Genomic DNA, 18,022 nt, shown 5'->3' with positions numbered 1-18,022 from the left:
AGCCCTCAATTCCAGGCTGAGCTCTACCACGGATTTACATGTGGGTCCTGCCATGACTCAGGAGTCCCTTCCTGGACCCACAGATCCACCTGTACTTGGTACAGACACAGGTCAGGCTGGGCCTGGCCTGAGCACCCACTGAGTGACCCAAAGCCCAGTGAAGTCAATCGACAGACTATGGGTTTGAGATCAGGCCCACCATCTGATGCTGAACCTCTGAGCCCTGAGAGAGGAGAGTCCTTTCACTCAGACAGACAGGAACAGCTCCCAGCTTTAAAGCCAGATGTCCCAGGTTCAGTCTCTGCTACTAATGACACAGCCAGGATCACACTGTAACAAGGGATAGCAAACAGGAAGAACTGAATTGTTGTTGGGTGTTGTAGCTACATTAGTCCCAGGATATTACAAAGACAATCTTCATATTACCTCATCCACCTTGCCTCTCGATGAATCTTTGAAGCTTGAGACAAGCTTCCATCCCTACTCCACCCAGACCCCACTGCTGGTGGTTGACCCATATATACAGTTTAATGAGCTGGCTGACAACTGAATCTTTTAGCTCAGGCAGAAGGTCCACAATCCAGACATCCCAGATTTGATCCCTGATGATAATGTCCTAGGGCCTATTGAAGCGTTTCTGCTCGTATATATTCTATTCCTGTTCTCATTTTTAAATATGGAGCTAAACTAAAAGGACTATCACCTTCAACTCTACTCAGTTTTAAAAACTAGTTTGTGGTTCCACACTTAGGCTAATCACCCCACCAATGTTTATGGTTTTAAAACCATATTTTCCTATTTTTTAAAAATGGTTCTTTCTTCTGTTAGTGTATAAAAGATAACCAAGGGAATAGATAATAGTAAAGGTTGATTGTACATCAAATGCTTTCCTACACACAGTAAACTCACTGAAAACAAAATGAAGTTATTGTAACTGGAAAAGATGAATCAAATCTTACATTATTTGTAAAAATACACTTTTAGATACAAGTGCATTTAAGTTGATGGTTGCAGTACTGAAGTTGTGTTGGTCACAGGATATTAAAGAGACAAGGTGGATGAGGTATCTTTCATTGGACCATCTTCTTGTTGGTGAGAAAGACAAGCTTTCAAGCTTATACATGGCTCTTCTGCAGGGTAGGGTGTGTGTGTGTGTGTAAATTTGAAAGTATTTAAAAAAAGGTCTCCCCCTGCTCTCTGGCCCAATGACTGTTCTTCTGTGGATAAATATTTAGTCCTTGGGCCACAGAAAGAAAAAGAGAATAACTGTATAGTCCAGTGTTAGATTCTTTTGATCAGCAATATTTTTTTTCAGTCACATCTAGCAAGATATCCTGTTTAAAATATGAAGGTAAACTAGTCTACCTTTAACTTTTCAACTTGTTCCTGTGTAAAAAGTCTAGTCAGCCCCCCATTAAAGTCATGACACTTCTGTTTAAATTTTTGCAGGCAAGATAGGGAAATTGTCCCATTCTCACTGCTCTTAGGAACAGGGTAACTAGGACTGTGACATGTAAAGGCTTTTTCAAAGGTGGGGGGAAAAAACTATTCTACAGTTTGAACAGTCATTTCCACCTACATCAGTAATTTAAACTCAGTGCATAACCGATAAGTGTTGTGTATTTTCAGTACAGTACTGTCACATTTAAAGAGTCTCTGCCTCTAGGAGTATTACAAGTATCAGTGTTTATTATTTTCAAAAGCTGTAGAGGATTGGAAAATCCATATGATAAAAGGACAAAAACATATATTAAAAAGTCTTACATTGGCCCACATAGCTCACTTCCACAAGGTGAGTAAATTTTAGAACCACAGGTCTGATTGTTTTAGGTTTACATTCGCAAGGCATCAAATCAGATACTAAAATACTTTGAATAAATCATGCATCCTCATCATGAGATCTTTCTAAAAAACAAAGAAAACTCTAGGAAAACAAAACCACAACTTATTCACTAGGGTACAAGCCAATGGGCAAATTAGCTACATTCTAAGATCAGTATTCAAGACATTATTAGACTTGTAAACAGACAGAAAGGCTACGGTTTGCAAACATTTACTGAGGCATTTGCATTACATCCTTTACATTACTGATATCCAACTAGCCTCTTACAATTCCTATATTTACCATATTTCAGTCCATGAACTAATCAAGTGCATTACAGCATTTGGTGTTGAATATATTCACCAGTTTTATTAAATTTAATTACATTCTTTCTTATGGTGCTATTTGTAGATTTGATTATCACAGCTTTTCTTCACATGGATTCTCCACCTCTCACCCCCTCCCCCCAATCCTGTCAAGTTTCTGTTTAAATAACTGCAATACAAAGGTTATAAAAAACTCATATCAGGCAGAAGTTCTAGTCACTCTTTTACCCTTCAGTTTTTCATCAAATTCCCACAGAAGTAAATGGAAATTTAAGGCTATTAACAGTATAATTTTCCCTTAAGATTCTTCAGCTACCCACCATTTTTTCTGTGTTTGCTTCCTGAAGGAATTCTCTGCAAAGGGCTTCTTTACCTTTTCCTGACTATTGCTAAATTCAGACACCCTTGTTCTTCGCCCTGTATCAGTTTTATGCTTTGAATATAAAGATGTATCTACAAAAGCTTCGTATTTTCTTTTTGGAACAAATTTCAGCGCCTCCATCCAATCTTCAGTGTCTTTTAAAGTTAATAAAATACGAATCATTTGGTCCAATGTGAGATTTTTGGCACCAGTTTCCCACTTCAAGTACCTCTCGAGTGGAAGACGTTCAGTTGTTAATTTCAAGCGTTTTGCATGTGCAAGAGAGATTCCGGTCTGTATACTCCTGTCAACCATTGATCCAACTATATAGATTTTATCATGCTCAAATGTCTTCATTACATTGGGAGAGTCAGCAGTTAAGTAGATGAGCTTGTCTTTTGGAAAGACATCTGTGTGAGACTGTTCCGTCACAGTCACAAGTAAATTGTTCCATGCCTCCCCATAGCGCTTAGCAAATTCTTTATGATATGGGCCATCAACTTTGAGATTACAGAAATGTAAATGAAAAGGATCAATAGCTCTTCGATTCCACCCTTCGGTCTCCATTAGCTGATTCACTGTGTTCTCCATTTCTCTACGTGACATGAAATTTTCATAAGCCATGTCAAATACTAGAGGCTGGCCAAAGATCATAGCCTGAGCAGCCCTCCAGTTATACACCTTATCCATAGACTTTGACCAAAACTGCAATAAGAAAGTATTCTTCAGCTCACCAGTATCATTTTCTTTAGCCTTTTCCAGCCTTTCCTTCTTTGCTTCCTTTTGCTTTTCCTGCTTTACTTTACTAGCTTTCTTCAGTTTTTCTTTGACAGCTAAGTATTTTAAATACTTCTTTTTGGATGACTTAGTGGAACATTCCATAAGGGTCTTTAACTCTTCTTCACTGATATTTTCTGGAACCGTTTTGCCAGCTAGCCTCCACATCTCCACAAGTTCCCTTGTGGCAGCTAAAGTGGAATCCTCCTCACTCTCAGATGTCTCACTGACTTCCTCTTGCATTCCAGATCTCATGACATTTTTCCACCCATCCAAATCTAGCTTCTCAGTAGGGCTGGATGAAATCTGCTTCTTGAGGGCAGGAGACAAAATCAGTGTTCTACATGGAAATGACCTCTGGGGAGCTGTTAAAAACAAATATTTTTTGGTCCCATTCTGCATAGCAAACGGAAAAACAGAATGTTTCACAATGCTTCTCAGAACCATATTAAAAAACTTCATATTTAGGAGACTGTTGTGTCCAAGCAGTTATCTGCAAAAATGGTAACAAAAGAAAGAAAAACAAAATCAGTAGTTACAGATGTGAGAAAAACCTCAATCTGCTTCTAACCGGAACTCCTCAGATGAACAGGAAGTTACTTCTTAGCACTTGATATCAACATTCTAATTGGATTTTTACATTTTTAATGTCTCTAAAAGAAAATAAAGGTGATGCTGCTACTGGAGGAAACAGCAGTTAGCATGGTTGCTTAAATCAGCTGCGCATATAATTCCAAGTCAAGTCAAACAATACTTAAATATGTTTCAACCCTCCCACTTCAATCACTCTTGTATGTCATTTGTAGATAGGAAGCTTTCTGATGGAAGAATGCCATTGCACACAGATGCCGTGAATGCTTTCATAGATGCAGACCACAGAACTACAACTCATTCTACTTGTGGGGTGACAGTGTGGGTGATGATTTCTTTTTGAGTAGTTTTTCCAGAAAATTTTCACATCACTAATGCTTATCTTTTTGAAATGTAACGGTAAAGCAGGGAAGCGCCCTTGGCAAACTTCTGCAGGCTTATGAGCTTAATTTTTTGCTGTCATTGAAGCTAATGTGACTACTCACAATATGTAAAGTTATGCATGTGAATAAATCTAAGCCTAAAGCCCCAATCCTGTAAACAGAAAAGCACATATATAGCTTTACTCATATGAGTGGTCCCATTAATTTCAACAGGAGTCATCACACAAGTAAAGTTAAGCAAACAAGCTTAAGTGTTTGCATAACTGGGCCTAAAAGAGAAGTAACTAAGCTGTTTTTTCTTATCTTTTCTCCCCATGGCCAACCCTACGTAGAGCCAATGAACAAATTAATATTTTCAAACTGAACTCTAAACAAATTAAAAGCAAAAATAAGTTACACATAAAAAAATTTATCCTATAATCTTTATTTACTATGCCAGCTGGAACTTAAAGTGTCCTTATTTTAAAAAGAAGTTAAACCTAGTTTCTTTAATTTAAAAAAAAAAGTATAAACAGGCAACAAATAAAACAAAATATTCTGTAAATATGCCACTATTTTGAGATGCTATGACTGCAGCAAAATTTAACTGACTAATGTAATGAAAAAGACAGACTATATAAAGTTGATGGACAACTCACAATAAAATTGTTAATATGAATTATCAACATTGAAAGAAAGAGATAGTACAATTTACAGGACAGTGAAATAAAAATGTTTCATTCTGTGGAACAGGACAAAAACAAACCACTGAGTCTTTAACAAATTATATACTTCAAATATGACATTAAGGTACTAAAATAAAAAATTCACATGAGAGAATGCACATAAAGAAAAAACATATGAGGCCCAGACTCAGGTAATTTAATGTGGCATAGCTCCAATGAAGTAAATGGATCTGTGCTTATTTAAATCAAGTAAGGATTTGACCCAAGTTTTCCAATAAAGCCATGTTATCTCTAGGTTTGTCCAGTACTGAGTGTATTTGCTACTGATTCATTTTTGCTGAAAGCTCTAAATATCTCTTTAGAAGAACCTGGGTATGGAACACAGAAAAATATGTTATTTTGTATTTTAAAAACACAGGAAACACACCCCTCTTTTAAACAGTTTTACTGCTAGGTCTCTCAGAAGCTAAACTATCTTAGTTGAACAAATAATTCTGCTATGTTTTCCATAACACAGGTACAGAAACTCAAGTTGTAAGGTCTGTGATGAGGTGATCATTTGAGTTAAAGAACTTGCTTGTCCCTTCTACTGAAAACTGCAGAAGTAAATGATTTTAAAACGATTTTAAAACTAACCCACAATGCTTAGCCATTACACATACATTTTACATTTCAAAGCACTGTTCATACATTATCGTTCAGTCTCCAGTGAACATTATTATCCCTACTGCACAGATGGGTGGAGGGCGTGCACGCATGCGGGGCCCAGTGATCCAGACAGGGCCTCCCCCCGCCCCACGCGTGACACCGGGACCGGTATCGGGAGCAGCTGCTTTACAGGCCGCCCCGCAGCAGGCGAGAGGTCGGGTCGGTGCCTACCCTCCCCCCACTGCCAGGGGGCCCCCATGGGGCGGGGCCTCCCGCTGCAGGACCCCGGGGAGTCTGGAAACTCGGCGCCCTGTGCCCGCCCCTGGACACGCACCTGCAGGGCACCGCTCCCCACGTGCCTCTCGCTCCGACCTACCCAGTCCCACCTCCAGAACCCTCCGACTCGCCGCGCTTCCGCTTCTAGCCGGAGGGGTCTCAGTACCGGACCCACCTCCCCGTCACTCGGAAGGGGAAAAAGCTCCAGCAGCCGCGCCGCTGGGCTGGCCTGCTTTTCGGCCTCTCTGATTGGCTTCGGTTTCTGGCCAATCAGGGGGTAGGATCTGCGCGTGCGCGCTGAATGGTTCTGTCCGACAGACGGGCGTGGCGGTTCGATCCTTGGGTCCGATGCCTCCATTTCCCCTCAGGTGCGCGGTGTCCCCCAGTCCGGGTCCTCAGGGTTCTGCAGCTGCAAATCTAGGTTCCTACCTTCCCCCAGGGACCTACGGCGCTGCCTGCATGCGGGGGCAGCTGGAGCTCGGGGCAGGTTCCAGGGCTCACACTGGGACGAGACGGGGGAGCCCAGTGGTGGCGGGGGATGGGCAGGAGTTTGCAGTGGCACTTGGCGGCCAGAAGTCCGTGTGACTGAGCGAGGCTGCAGATGCAGGGGCCTCATGTCCCAAGGTGGGGGAAGGGTGTTCGTATCAGATCCTCTTTCTATGGCTCCGAGGAGCCCCTAGGCTCAGTTCTCTCCTCAAAAGGCTTCATGCTCCACAGGACAATGGACGCAGCACCTTGCTCTGCCGTGTCTGCAGCAGGGATGTCAGTCCATCCGTTGCTCGGTACCAGAACAACATTGACAACCTGGAAGGAGTCCAGAGCAGGGTAACAGAAATTATCTGGAAAGCCCGACGTGAGGAGGAGGTTAAAAGAGCAAAATATTAGAGCTTGGCTAGATGAAGACTAGGGAGGAGGTTGAAGAAGATGCAATAACAGTAAAGAAATATTGACCGGTGTAAACATCTGTGATGTAGAGGAATTACATAGTGTGGTATATGGGGATATAATAATGTGATAAAGAAAAATTTGGAGCTGATTATCTGGGGAAATAAGTTCCTGGGAGAGTGAGATGTACTGTGGTGTAGAACAGTCTCCCAAACGAAGTGATTGCAACTCCATTGCATAAGTTATTTTAGACTAGACAAAGTGCTAGAAAATGTGCTGAAGGGGGCAGTCCTTTGGCAGGGAGCTGTACTGAGTGATCTAATAGGTGTCTCTCAGATCTCAAACATTTTATTTGGTGGCTGGTACAGCTGAGGTCTCAATCTGGTGAAAGTTGACAGCCTCCCATAAAGATTGGGGACCACTGATTTAGACTGTGCATGTAAAGTGCACATAGGGTGACCAGATAGCAAGGGTGAAACATTGGGACACTTTTTTGGGGGTAGGGGTAGTAATAGTTGCCCATATAAAACATAGCCCCCAATATCAGTACATCTGATCACCCTAAGTGGACATGCTGTGGCATAGAAGATTTGGTTTTCTGAGTGCATCATATCTTATATTTACTGTCAACAATGTATGTTCTTCAACAGGTCTTCTGTTATACCAGGAATTGGCAACCTTTGGCCCGCGGCTAGGACGGTTTTCTTTACCTGCTGTGTCTGCAGGTTTGGCCGATCGCATCTCCCACTGGCCGCAGTTCGCCGTCCCAGGCCATTGGGGGCGGTGGGAAGCGGCATCCAGCACATCCCTCAGCCCGCGCCGCTTCCCACCGCCTCCATTGGCCTGGGACGGCAAACCGCAGCCAATGGGAGATGCGATCGGCCAAACCTGCGGACACGGCAGGTAAAAAAACTGGTCCTGCCCACCAGGGTGCTTACCCTGGCGGGCCGCTTGCCAAAGGTTGCCGATCCTTGTGTTATACCTTTCCAGACCTTTTTGATATAACTGAACTAACTAGATAGAACTGCAGTAAATTGATAGCTCCCCGCTTGTCTTTAGGGACCTACTTTTTCTCCAGCTGCTCACAACACTATCCTTTTTTTCCTCTCACATCTTTATATCCCATATATCACCTTCTTCGGTAATAGTCCCATATTTAAATAATTCACACGGCCTTTTTTAAATGTTGTTTTTAAAATTGATAATCTTTAAGTCTGTGTGCAACTCTCTCTGAAGCCTTTGATATAATAGATAGGTATGTAAGTAAGCTGTTCTTTCTTTTGCAGAATGCTGGACTGTTTAGTGATACAGTATTTAATTTTTAGTATTTGGAGCAGTATGTTTTTCTCTTGCCCCTTAAAAAAAGAAATCCTAATAGATTAGACTGCCTTGAGCAAACACTTAAAGATGGGCTCATTATCTAATCAACTACTTTTTTTGTGTGTGGTATGGAGGCAGGTTTACTAATTTTGACAGTCTCTCTCTCTTTTAATAATTAGATACAGTGTCTGATGTCTGGAGCCATTTTCAATCAAGATGAGCTTCCTGTTGCCCAAGCTGACCAGTAAAAAGGAAGTGGATCAGGCAATAAAAAGTGTAGCAGAGAAAGTTTTGGTTCTTCGATTTGGGAAAGATGATGATCCTGTTTGTCTGCAATTGGATGATATTGTAAGAGCAATTTTTAAAAACCTTTTATTGATGCTATGCCAATCATTACATACACATTTAGTGCAACAGAATGAAATGACATGTGATACTATCACATAATATAGAAGGAGCCAGGTTACTATTAAGTTATTACTGCACTGGTAATGAAATGTAAAGTGAAGTAATTAGAGAATACTTCACTCCCTTCGTAAGAGTGTGGTACAAATTAATCATTGTTAGGGATCCGTGTCTGTCACAGAGGTCACAGATTCCATGACTTTCCGTGACTTCTGCAGGGGCCAGTGTGGTTGACCCCAGGGCCACCCAAGCAGCTGGCTCCAGGGCCAGCTACTGCAGTCCACGACCCTGGGCAGCAGTCCCTGGCTGGCAAGCCAGAGCAGCAGCAGTCCACGGCCCTGGGCAGTGGTCCCCAGCCAGCTGGCTGGAGTGTCCATGACCCCGGGCAAGAGTCCTCAGACAGACAGCTGGAGCAGCTGCAGTATGCGGCCTCTGGCAGCTGGAGCTGCTGGCCCCAGGCACCCTAACCAGGAGCACCGCCCCCCCGCCACACCCAGCGTGACCCTCCCCCATTTAAACACAGGTATTTTTAGTATAAGTCATGGACAGGTCACACACAGGCTGTTAAATTTTGTTTATTATGTGTGACCTGTCCATAACTTTTACTAAAAATACCTATGACTAAATCATAGCCTTAATCATTGTTTGCAAAGCACTTTGAAACTGAAAAGTGAATATAAACTTTATAGCATTTGCATATAGTACAATTAGGGGTGCAGGGCACCTCACAGAGAGAATAAAGACATGGCGTTATAGCCTAGCCCCACTGAAGTCAGTGGGAGTTTTGCCATTGACTTCAGTGGAGCCAGGATTTCTTCCGGATTCTTTCACCTGAGCAGTTAGACTACACAGTAATGAAAACAGCTATACCCTTTCTATAATACAGCTTCCACCATTGCTGCCAAGGAATTACAGGATTGATTTTTTTCCCCAGTGTGAATGCACACAAAGGGAAGTTAAATATTTGCTCTTGGCCATATAAGTGGTAGAAGTGATCTTAGAAATCAGGCATTTCTGTTACCAGGTCTCATGCTACGATCACTAGTCCATGCTGCTTATGTTTGAAACAAGATAGACTAATATTTATATTTAAAATTCAGTAATGTTAAAATATCCATGGTGTCTTCTCATAAGACAAACATTTCTCCATCTGATAATGAATTGCCATGAGAGAGGTCTTTGCTTCCTTATGCTTGCACAACTGATTCTTTAGTGACCAAAACTTGATATTGGAAAAAAAGCATGTGCTCAAAGCAGCAACCCGATTATGAATTAATTATAAAATAATTTTGTTAAAGATGAAGATCAGTCTTTCACTACTTCTGACTCTCCCTTATTTAAAAAACAAGGTTAGCAATTACAGCTGTGCTTTTAAACTTGGCATGTTTTGCCTACTCATGTTAAAATCTGTTTTTATCATGTCTTTCTCAATTTCTAAAGCTTGCAAAGACATCTCATGACTTAAGTAAAATGGCAGCCATTTACTTGGTGGATGTGAACAAGGTGCCAGTGTACACCCAGTATTTTGACATCAGTTATATTCCATCTACTGTCTTTTTCTTCAATGGACAGCACATGAAAGTGGATTATGGGTACGTCAGTTTGCATGAGGTTCTCTTCTGTTTACCATCATTAGCATAGCCTCTGCCTGTGTTATCTTATTAGCTGGCTTGAGAAAACTGTACTTTCCTTTGTCAGTAGTTGCATGAATATTGAAAGAGAGAAGGCAGGGTAATGAATGGGCAGAGATGCTGAACTACGCCTTCCATTTTGAAATACCCTCTTGTTTAGTACTGTGTAAAAAACCTCTTTGATACATTTCACAGATGATGTGCAGTATAATCTCACACTTGACTCTGTTCGCCATGTTAAATTCTTGGTCATACCACCACATTTTTCTAGGTTTTTGAGGTCTGGTCACAATAATTCCTATATTGCCTTGTCTCTTTACTTCATGTATACCATACCAGAGTGGTTCAAGCCATAAGAATGACTAAATCAAAATTCTCCTTTCTGTTGTATAAGTTTTCATATCTTTAAAAAGTTTGTTTCATACACTTTAATGGACATTTACATTTCTACTGTCTTTATCTGCTACATAGGTCTCCAGATCACACTAAATTTGTGGGAAGCTTTAAAACAAAGCAAGACTTCATAGATTTGATTGAAGTGATTTACCGTGGAGCAATGCGTGGAAAGCTCATTGTACGAAGTCCTATTGATCCAAAAAATGTTCCCAAATACGACCTTCTCTATCAAGGAATTTAAAATATTGATTTGAGATGAGCAAAACTTGTGAATTCATCTTGAAGATCATATTGGTCACCCTTTGAAGACAGACATTCTGTCACTTTCTTATAAATAAAGGTACATGTTTACTTATATGAGTCACATAAATTATTCTCTGAGATGCACACTATCTAATGGTTATGAAATGGTGTTTTGAGAGTGAAAGTATCTCTAATGTGACATTGGTGAGTGAACAAATCACATTAAAGCATGAGCATGTACTGCTTTGTGATCACTTAATACTATTCTCAGTAGGAACAGTATGCAAACAATTGACTTTTTTTCATTTTTGTTTTAAAATAACCCTTCTATTTTGCATATTTCACCAACTACCGCCTTCCTATGTAAGTAAATAATTCTGTCTCTTATTGCTAGCAGTGGAGTGGGAATTCCTAGAAGCAGCAGCAGAGCGTGGTTAAGTGTACCATTGAGCAAAAGGATAGAGGGAAAGTATTACTCATCCTTCAGGCACAACCATACCCTCAAAAGATCCTGGCCAAAATGGAAACTGAGGCCACAACTAAACATTAACGTTCTGACATATTTTAACGCTCAATCTTGAAAGGACTTGAGCATCCTTAACTCCCACTGATGCAAATAGGAGCCAAGAATAGCCATTTTGTTTCCATTTACTATACAAATAATGGGGGTTATTTTACTTGCCAACATGCCGAGATTCAATCAGTTTGCACAATCTGACTATGGAGGTGTAAAGAGCTCTTTCTATGCTCCCAACCCCAGTTTGAAATGAGACTGCCGAGGAAAGGGGAGAAACAGTAATGTAATTTTTCATATATGGTCATTTTTTAATTACAGGTTGCTTTTTTTTATGCCAAGTTTCTATTTTTTTTTAATTCGTCCAGGTAACTACACTGCAGTATTTCCACCGCAATAATTCAGTCTGAAAAGGAGTTAAATGAGGCCAAATTAATTACTAGAGTAATCTCACTGGTTTCATTGGAGTGACACTGATAATAAATTTGGTCCACTGTATATTATGTTTAGATTATCTCATTTCTCTGACTGGAGGAAGGTGGTAATGTATGGTTCAGTGAAGAATCTTTAGATGACAGACTAGTCTTTAAAGGGAAGCAGTAGAAGCCCCTGTGCTTGAGACATCCAAAACAAGACTGGAAAAAATATTGGGGAATATATAAGGAACTGCTGGGCATTGCCAGGTGAGTGGATAGGCTAATGTTAGATTTGTGGGGTCTTTAGCATTAATCTCATATGCCAAATTGCCCTTTACAGTGAAATTTACGGATTTTTTGCTGACAAAATCTACTTAGCTTAGATATGCACAGACTTCACAACATAAGCTTCCAGAATCAACACAGGTAAACTCTGGCTCAACTTCACACCGTTACTATGTACCATTTTAAAGTGCAGGAATAACAGCAGAGCTCAAGTTTAAAGCTCCCATGAATTATTTTTTTGAAATTGCAAGAATTAGCTTCCAAAAAGAAAAGACCAAACTTTTCTAATGTTTGGTGATAACTTTATTTGTTCTCCCAATTAGTTTTTCAACAACATTTAAAATCAGAAATGCAATACCACCCTTATGGCCATAAATCACTCTGCAGTGCAAGGAAACCAACATGGCAGCTTCAGTTTCAAGCTTCCATGGAGTGGTTTTAAAGAGAGAGAAGAGTCCTGAAAAACTTCAGCATGTATTGTTTCTCTTCTTATTTTTACTGCTCCTTGTTACAATAGGAGAACGAGATAAAGTTACTGTGTTCTTAGCTTTCAGTGTGCTCTTCAGGTACTTGAAAATGGCCTGTAAGGTGGAGGATGGTGCTAAACTGTATTTTTCGGTCCCAGCAGAGACTGTAGGACAGTCCACTTTCACAAGGGAACCTGTGGGTCTATCTAGAGGTTTACTGTTTGTTACCCATTCACGGCAATGTTTCTGTATCCATTCTTGCACTTCTGGATTATTTTTCACCTGGTGTAACGTGTGGTGCATGGAGTCAATAAGTGCCACAGAATACACTTTATTCATCACTTCCCATGTTCTCTGAATGAGCAGGTTGATGAAAACCAAACCTCCATAGCCATGGGCAATGAAGGCCACATTCTTGGCTGCGCTCTTTGAAATAAAATTATCCCAAATGTAAATAGTGTGCTCTTCGGAGCTGCTGCTGCACCTTTTTGGGATCCACCAGGAGGAATTTACAGTGGAAGATTCTTCCTTGGTAGATAAACTTAACCACTCATCTTCCATCTTCAGATCAATGAAATTGTCATTGGGATTTAAAACAATCACTCCTCCATAGCACTGAAGGGCTGTTTTAATGAATGGTATTTGAGTTCCATGGTCCAGGCCCTCATGGATTATGGTCTTTAGCCCCCATTGACCAGCCCGAAAGACTCCACGGTCTTGTAGGAGCACGATTAGGCTTGAGGAATTAGTTAATGCTTTCTCGCTGATGAAAAAGAAACTCCTGGGTTCATCTTCTGTAGCATCTGTTGGGATGTGGACTTTCTGAAGCTTGCAGACTCTTTCCAGGAGCTCATAAACATACTGTGTTATAAGTTGCCCCAGAACTTGATAGCGTTTATGGTTACTCTCATGTGCATTTTTGAAATAATTAAAGACAAAGGGCTCATTGGTATCTAGATGCTTCAGTTCACCATTTTTGGCGAAGTCGTATTTCAGTTGTTCTGGACACTCTGAACTCTCTACTAGTTTCCTGAAGCTTAACTCCTGCTCCATTTGCAACACCTACAAATAAAACAGATGATGCCATTACAACTGTAAACTTGGTTTATTTTTTTAAACATAACTTCTCATGCCACTGATTCTGAAATTGTGGCATATGGACTACACATGGGACACAGAATATTTGCTAGTCTTCACCAAGCTGGCTACTCCCTGCCTTCTGATTGCTAAATTACATTAAAAGAGGCTAAAAACACACAGTACTTTCCTAACTCTATTTTGCCACAAACAATTGCTAGAGTTGCCAAAAGGAGGTTATAGGATCAAGAATGGGAGATAAAGTGATACACACAATCATGAATGGGAAGGGAGAAGGTCCACAAGAAAATCTGTCTTTTAAGATTGATTTGATTAATCTTTTAAAATTAAAAAAAACCCTGAGAACCTCTGTTTTAGGCAGTGTACTTTTTTGATTGCCCTCTATTGTAACTGATCAAAATTGCAGCAGCAAGAGTTTGGTATATGTTTAGGCTTTGTGTACAGCTTAACATTTTTATCCATTTTTCTATCAGTCTCCTCCCCACAACCCTTTAGTGTAGGTGGGAGAGTGAAAGCTAGCCCTTCATGCAGCTGCAATACTGCTTTGACAGGAGTTCTGTGCTAGCAGCAGGGAGAGCTGCTGGCACAGAACTCCCATAATCATAGACAGTTTCTTTTAGTGTTGTCTGTTTGTGTACAGTAATTTTAAATTTGATAAATGGTTTGACTTAAACCAGGGTACTTGAATAAAACGGTGCCTGGTGGATTGATTTAAGTCAGAGTGAGAGGTTTTTAAGAACAGGTTAGACAAACACCTGTCAAGATGCTCTAGGTCAATTGTACTCAGACTGAGGCTCGCCAGCTGCAAGTGGCTTTTTAATGCATCTCCTGCTGCTCTTTGCAGCACATGATATCAAAACACATATCAAAACACTGTGTGATTTAATTATTAACCAATCTAAGTTATTAACCAATCAGGATGCTTTTACTGTGTTATTTATCAATTGTAGTTGATAAAAATAATACTTAGTCATTTTTCTGTGAGAGTGTGTGTGTGTATGTATATATATATAGTAAATAGAACAATGACTTCACACTACTGTGGCTCTTTTGGATAATGTTGACCTCTAATTTGGCTTCTGAACTACTGATGTCTGAGTATCACAGGTCTAGGTATACTTGGTCCTGTGTCAGCATGGAGGGATGGACTAGATGACCTCTTGAAGTCTCTTTCAGTGCTACATTTCTATGATGCTATAAATCACGAATTTTAACTATGATTTCAATCAGCAAACAGAATACCTTGATTTAAATAATTGATCTTAATTTTGTTTCGCATTTGTATTTTTTAATTATTTTCCTAAAGAAAGGTTGATTCTCATTGACTGGTGAACATTAAAACATATTGATTTGCACATAAATGTAGCCTTTACACTAAATTTGGTACTCCTTATTGCTAGTCAAATAGATTCATTATATCTGTACACATTTATTTAAGCAATTATATAGCTTAGCATACATTTATTAAGAGTCTTAACTTCTACATTTTTATTATATTTTAAAATGGTAAATTACATTTGTTATTTACTAGATTATAATTATTTTTTTACTTGTGATTTCTGTCAACCTGCAGTTGGAGGAAAATTGGAATTCAATTACAACTGCATAAAAATAGCATTTTAAATTTTTTGCATTAAATAAAACTATCTTAAATATGCTGAATACATAAGGGGGAGAAAAATAAGTTTATCAAAACATGTTTTGCATTTAAAACTAACTAGTTTATTAAACAAACAAGTATTAGCTTCAGATGGTCACCTAGGATTCTCCCAATCTTTGGGAAGGTCGGTGAAGATAAGAGAATGAATATGTATTTCAGGAAGGGAAGTACACAAGGACCACAGTATGTTGGATGTAGCACTGAAGTGAGGACAATTCCTGTGGCGGAGAGAACATTTAATATAGGAGGAGCTGCATATATGGATGTCTGTTCCTCAAAGCGACATAGTGGGAGGTGGTTGAAGGCAAATGTCAGGGTAAGAAACTACACAGAGTAAGGTGATGACAGTCTGGGAAAAGGAAGAAGCTATTCACTAGCAGACTGCCACCCAACCAAAATATCCCCAAGATCATAGCCTAATAGTACACAGCATCTCACCTCGCTTATTCTAGATACATTATTATTCTTTAAATGTCCACAAAAAAGAGAGCATTTATATGATACCAGATTAAATCCTGTAAATCTAACTAGGAACATATACTTACATCCACGTTTACTTTAGGGCACTGGGAAGGGCTTATGGTGATTTCATTCAGCTCTGTCTTGGGATTCTGCTGTTATGGATGAAACAGTAATATATTAATGTAAATGTACATAAATGTAGTAAATGAGTCTTTTTCGTTGTGGCTACATGTCTCCACAAGCCCCCTACCCCAAAAAATAAGTACAACTATAAAGTTTTGAAGCAATTTACAATCATTTATACCTAAGACTTTTTGATCAAAAGCAAATTATAAATTATAACCCTATTAGTTGGGAAGAGGGATTTTTTTGCAGCAGTATCATCTCCAGATTTAAAAAGCAGTGACTTCAGACGGCAATTAGTGCAGTCTCACTGTATTTGTCCCTGAGTGATAGAATTAAACTTTAAAAAGGTGAAGCACTCCAGTCTGTGCTGCATCTTCTGTGGATATAAATAAATAGGAGTGCAGGATTCAGAGCTGTCAATCTGGTACCTTTTACAAATACTAAATTCATGTCAAAATATATATTCAAATGAAAAATTAACTCTCCTCCGATGTACTAAGTCTCAACGGTAAGGCCTGCTGGGCTGAGATTTTATCATCTTGTGTTTGTACAGCACCTAGCATGTTTGGAGCACTACTACTACTACTACAAAAAAAAGACCAAAACAAACAACAAAAAAATACTGTCTTTTATGAGGTTTAAAATCCAAGTTTACCTCCATTCCAGCAAGACCCACTTATCTCACCACTTCTTGTAAATTTAGTTATCAGAGAAGCAAAACCTTGAATCTGAGGTTGGAGAAGTCTTCACTCTTTTAAAGAAAAGAAACCTATGTTATTTCAAGCTTTCAACTTCACTAATTTGTTATGTACCTCCTTTGGGGGCTGTAAAAGGTGTCAGAAGCTATTGTGTCAGGTCATACACCTGGGGTTTGAAAGTCTGTAAGTTATGATCTAAAATATCATTCTCAGACTTTGACTATACTCGACAGTGTCAAGATTAAAGCCTTTTTTACAATACTGAGTTGAGTTGCCAACACTGGTTTTCAGCAAGTACTTCCCCAGACCTGATACAAAAATGCTTTAAGTACTACTAAAGAGAGGAAAAATCTATTTTCAATACCACATCAAAGGGTGCTTGTGACTTCACTTTCTGAAACAGTGCTGAAAATATTTCTATCTCATCTGTACTAACACTTACAAAGTTCACAGTAGGAGCAATTGCTGAAAGCTATCACCAGAAATGCAATTTATTAGGTCCCAATCCTGCACACTGATCCATAAGGGGGAACACCTGTGTCTCCAAACAGCCCCAGTGGCTTTAATAGAGCTCCACACAGAAGCAGGTATCTGCACTTACCAATCCTACTGGAGGACCAGATAAATAAGACTTTATGAATTCAAGTACAATTAAGATCTGATTCCAACCTCATTACAACCTCTCTTGATCTTGACCAGGATCAGGGATTCAGTCTCAACCGGGCAAGATGTGAGAATTTTTGATAGCTGTTGTATATTTAGGTGTGTGTTTGCTTGATCAATTCCCCATGTTGTTTCAATTCCCTATACTGGAAGACTTGTTCTTGATACCACCTGCCTCCTCAGCCCACATTTCAGTAAAATTAAATAACAATTAGTTGCTTTTATAGGGAACCTTGTATGAAAGTGGAAGGCCCAATAGTTAGCCTGAGGACAGAGAGCAAATTTAAGGGTATGTGGGGTGTTTTTTGAAATCCAGTCAAAACAAAATTTTTATTTCTTCGGTGCGTTGGTAACAGTGGGGATTAAAATGAAAAGAGGATTAGATTCTGAAGGAAATACGGTAGTTAATTGAAGGACACGGGAACAGAGCATGGGGCCATTGCTGTGACACTAAAGAAAGACCAGTGAGACAGGAGTAAAGCCGAGCTTGCGGGGAAACAACGACGGGGTACAGGAGCAATGTGAGGAGGTGGTATTCAGTGGGTGGTGTGAGAGGGAAAAGGGCATGATCTGGTGGGGCCACCAGGTGCTGAGAAAGGACGGTATTTGGTGGGGCTGTAGGGTGATGGGAGGAGGTGGAATCTGGTGGAGCTAGGGTCTGGGGTGAGCCCCGGCGTTTCGTGGGAGCTGGGAGGAGACGGTATCCGGTGGGGCTGTGGGGAGGGTCCGGGGAACAAGAGGGTGGTGGGGGGGGGGCTGTAGGGCAGTGAGCGAGCGGAATCCGGTGGGGCGTGGGGGGTGTTTGGGGGTTTGTGGGGCGATGTTGCAGGGTCCCACAACCGAGGGCAGCGGGTCTCTGTGAGGACCCTGCACGCACCGACCCGGGAGGGGGCAGCAGCGGCGG

At 40.3% G+C, this 18,022-nt stretch overlaps 4 protein-coding genes across 24 annotated transcripts in view; 2 read left to right on the top strand and 2 right to left on the bottom strand.

Moving 5' to 3' along the window:
- Window positions 1-1,663: 1,663 nt before the first annotated feature.
- Window positions 1,664-6,093, bottom strand: TRMT10C (tRNA methyltransferase 10C, mitochondrial RNase P subunit). Of its 4 annotated transcripts, none has more exons than XM_045001778.1 (2): window positions 5,950-6,093; window positions 1,664-3,779 (listed from the first exon to the last, which is right to left on the bottom strand). In XM_045001778.1, exon 2 carries the CDS (start codon window positions 3,746-3,748, stop codon window positions 2,447-2,449), a length of 1,302 nt encoding a protein of 433 aa, XP_044857713.1. In that variant the 5' UTR covers window positions 3,749-3,779; window positions 5,950-6,093; the 3' UTR covers window positions 1,664-2,446. The 4 variants fall into 4 exon arrangements, with proteins under 4 accessions (XP_044857713.1, XP_044857712.1, XP_044857715.1 ...); XM_045001777.1 differs by having other exon boundaries at window positions 5,908-6,087; XM_045001780.1 differs by lacking the exon at window positions 5,950-6,093 and adding an exon at window positions 5,616-5,633.
- Window positions 6,074-10,846, top strand: TXNL4B (thioredoxin like 4B). 3 transcript variants are annotated; one of them, XM_045001791.1, is made up of 4 exons: window positions 6,074-6,217; window positions 8,234-8,402; window positions 9,900-10,051; window positions 10,562-10,846. In XM_045001791.1, the coding sequence occupies exons 2-4, from the start codon at window positions 8,271-8,273 to the stop codon at window positions 10,725-10,727; spliced, it is 450 nt and encodes a 149-aa protein (XP_044857726.1). In that variant the 5' UTR covers window positions 6,074-6,217; window positions 8,234-8,270; the 3' UTR covers window positions 10,728-10,846. The 3 variants fall into 3 exon arrangements, with proteins under 3 accessions (XP_044857726.1, XP_044857727.1, XP_044857728.1); XM_045001792.1 differs by lacking the exon at window positions 6,074-6,217 and adding an exon at window positions 6,309-6,473; XM_045001793.1 differs by lacking the exon at window positions 6,074-6,217 and adding an exon at window positions 6,529-6,674.
- Window positions 10,847-11,112: 266 nt separating this feature from the next.
- LOC123361692 (putative protein FAM172B) lies at window positions 11,113-17,896 on the bottom strand. Of its 10 annotated transcripts, none has more exons than XM_045001786.1 (4): window positions 17,125-17,896; window positions 16,413-16,508; window positions 15,715-15,780; window positions 12,042-13,473 (listed from the first exon to the last, which is right to left on the bottom strand). In XM_045001786.1, the coding sequence occupies exons 2-4, from the start codon at window positions 16,416-16,418 to the stop codon at window positions 12,412-12,414; spliced, it is 1,134 nt and encodes a 377-aa protein (XP_044857721.1). In that variant the 5' UTR covers window positions 16,419-16,508; window positions 17,125-17,896; the 3' UTR covers window positions 12,042-12,411. The 10 variants fall into 10 exon arrangements, with proteins under 10 accessions (XP_044857725.1, XP_044857721.1, XP_044857724.1 ...); XM_045001789.1 differs by lacking the exon at window positions 17,125-17,896 and adding an exon at window positions 16,898-17,027; XM_045001788.1 differs by lacking the exon at window positions 17,125-17,896 and adding an exon at window positions 16,820-16,950.
- The window catches only part of SENP7 (SUMO specific peptidase 7), an 87,766-nt gene continuing 87,107 nt past the window's right edge, over window positions 17,364-18,022 (top strand). For 3 of the 7 annotated variants that reach the window (XM_045001772.1, XM_045001770.1, XM_045001764.1), the window contains exon 1: window positions 17,370-17,407. The gene's annotated coding sequence lies outside the window, so the exon portion shown is untranslated. Of the gene's footprint in view, window positions 17,408-17,580; window positions 17,648-18,022 lie in introns of those variants that run through there. The other 4 variants (XM_045001773.1, XM_045001767.1, XM_045001776.1 and 1 more) reach the window with 4 other exon arrangements.

Source organism: Mauremys mutica, chromosome 1, assembly GCF_020497125.1.
Source record: "Mauremys mutica isolate MM-2020 ecotype Southern chromosome 1, ASM2049712v1, whole genome shotgun sequence".
NCBI classification, from domain to species: Eukaryota; Metazoa; Chordata; order Testudines; family Geoemydidae; genus Mauremys; species Mauremys mutica.
This window is presented reverse-complemented; position numbering and strand designations above follow the sequence as displayed.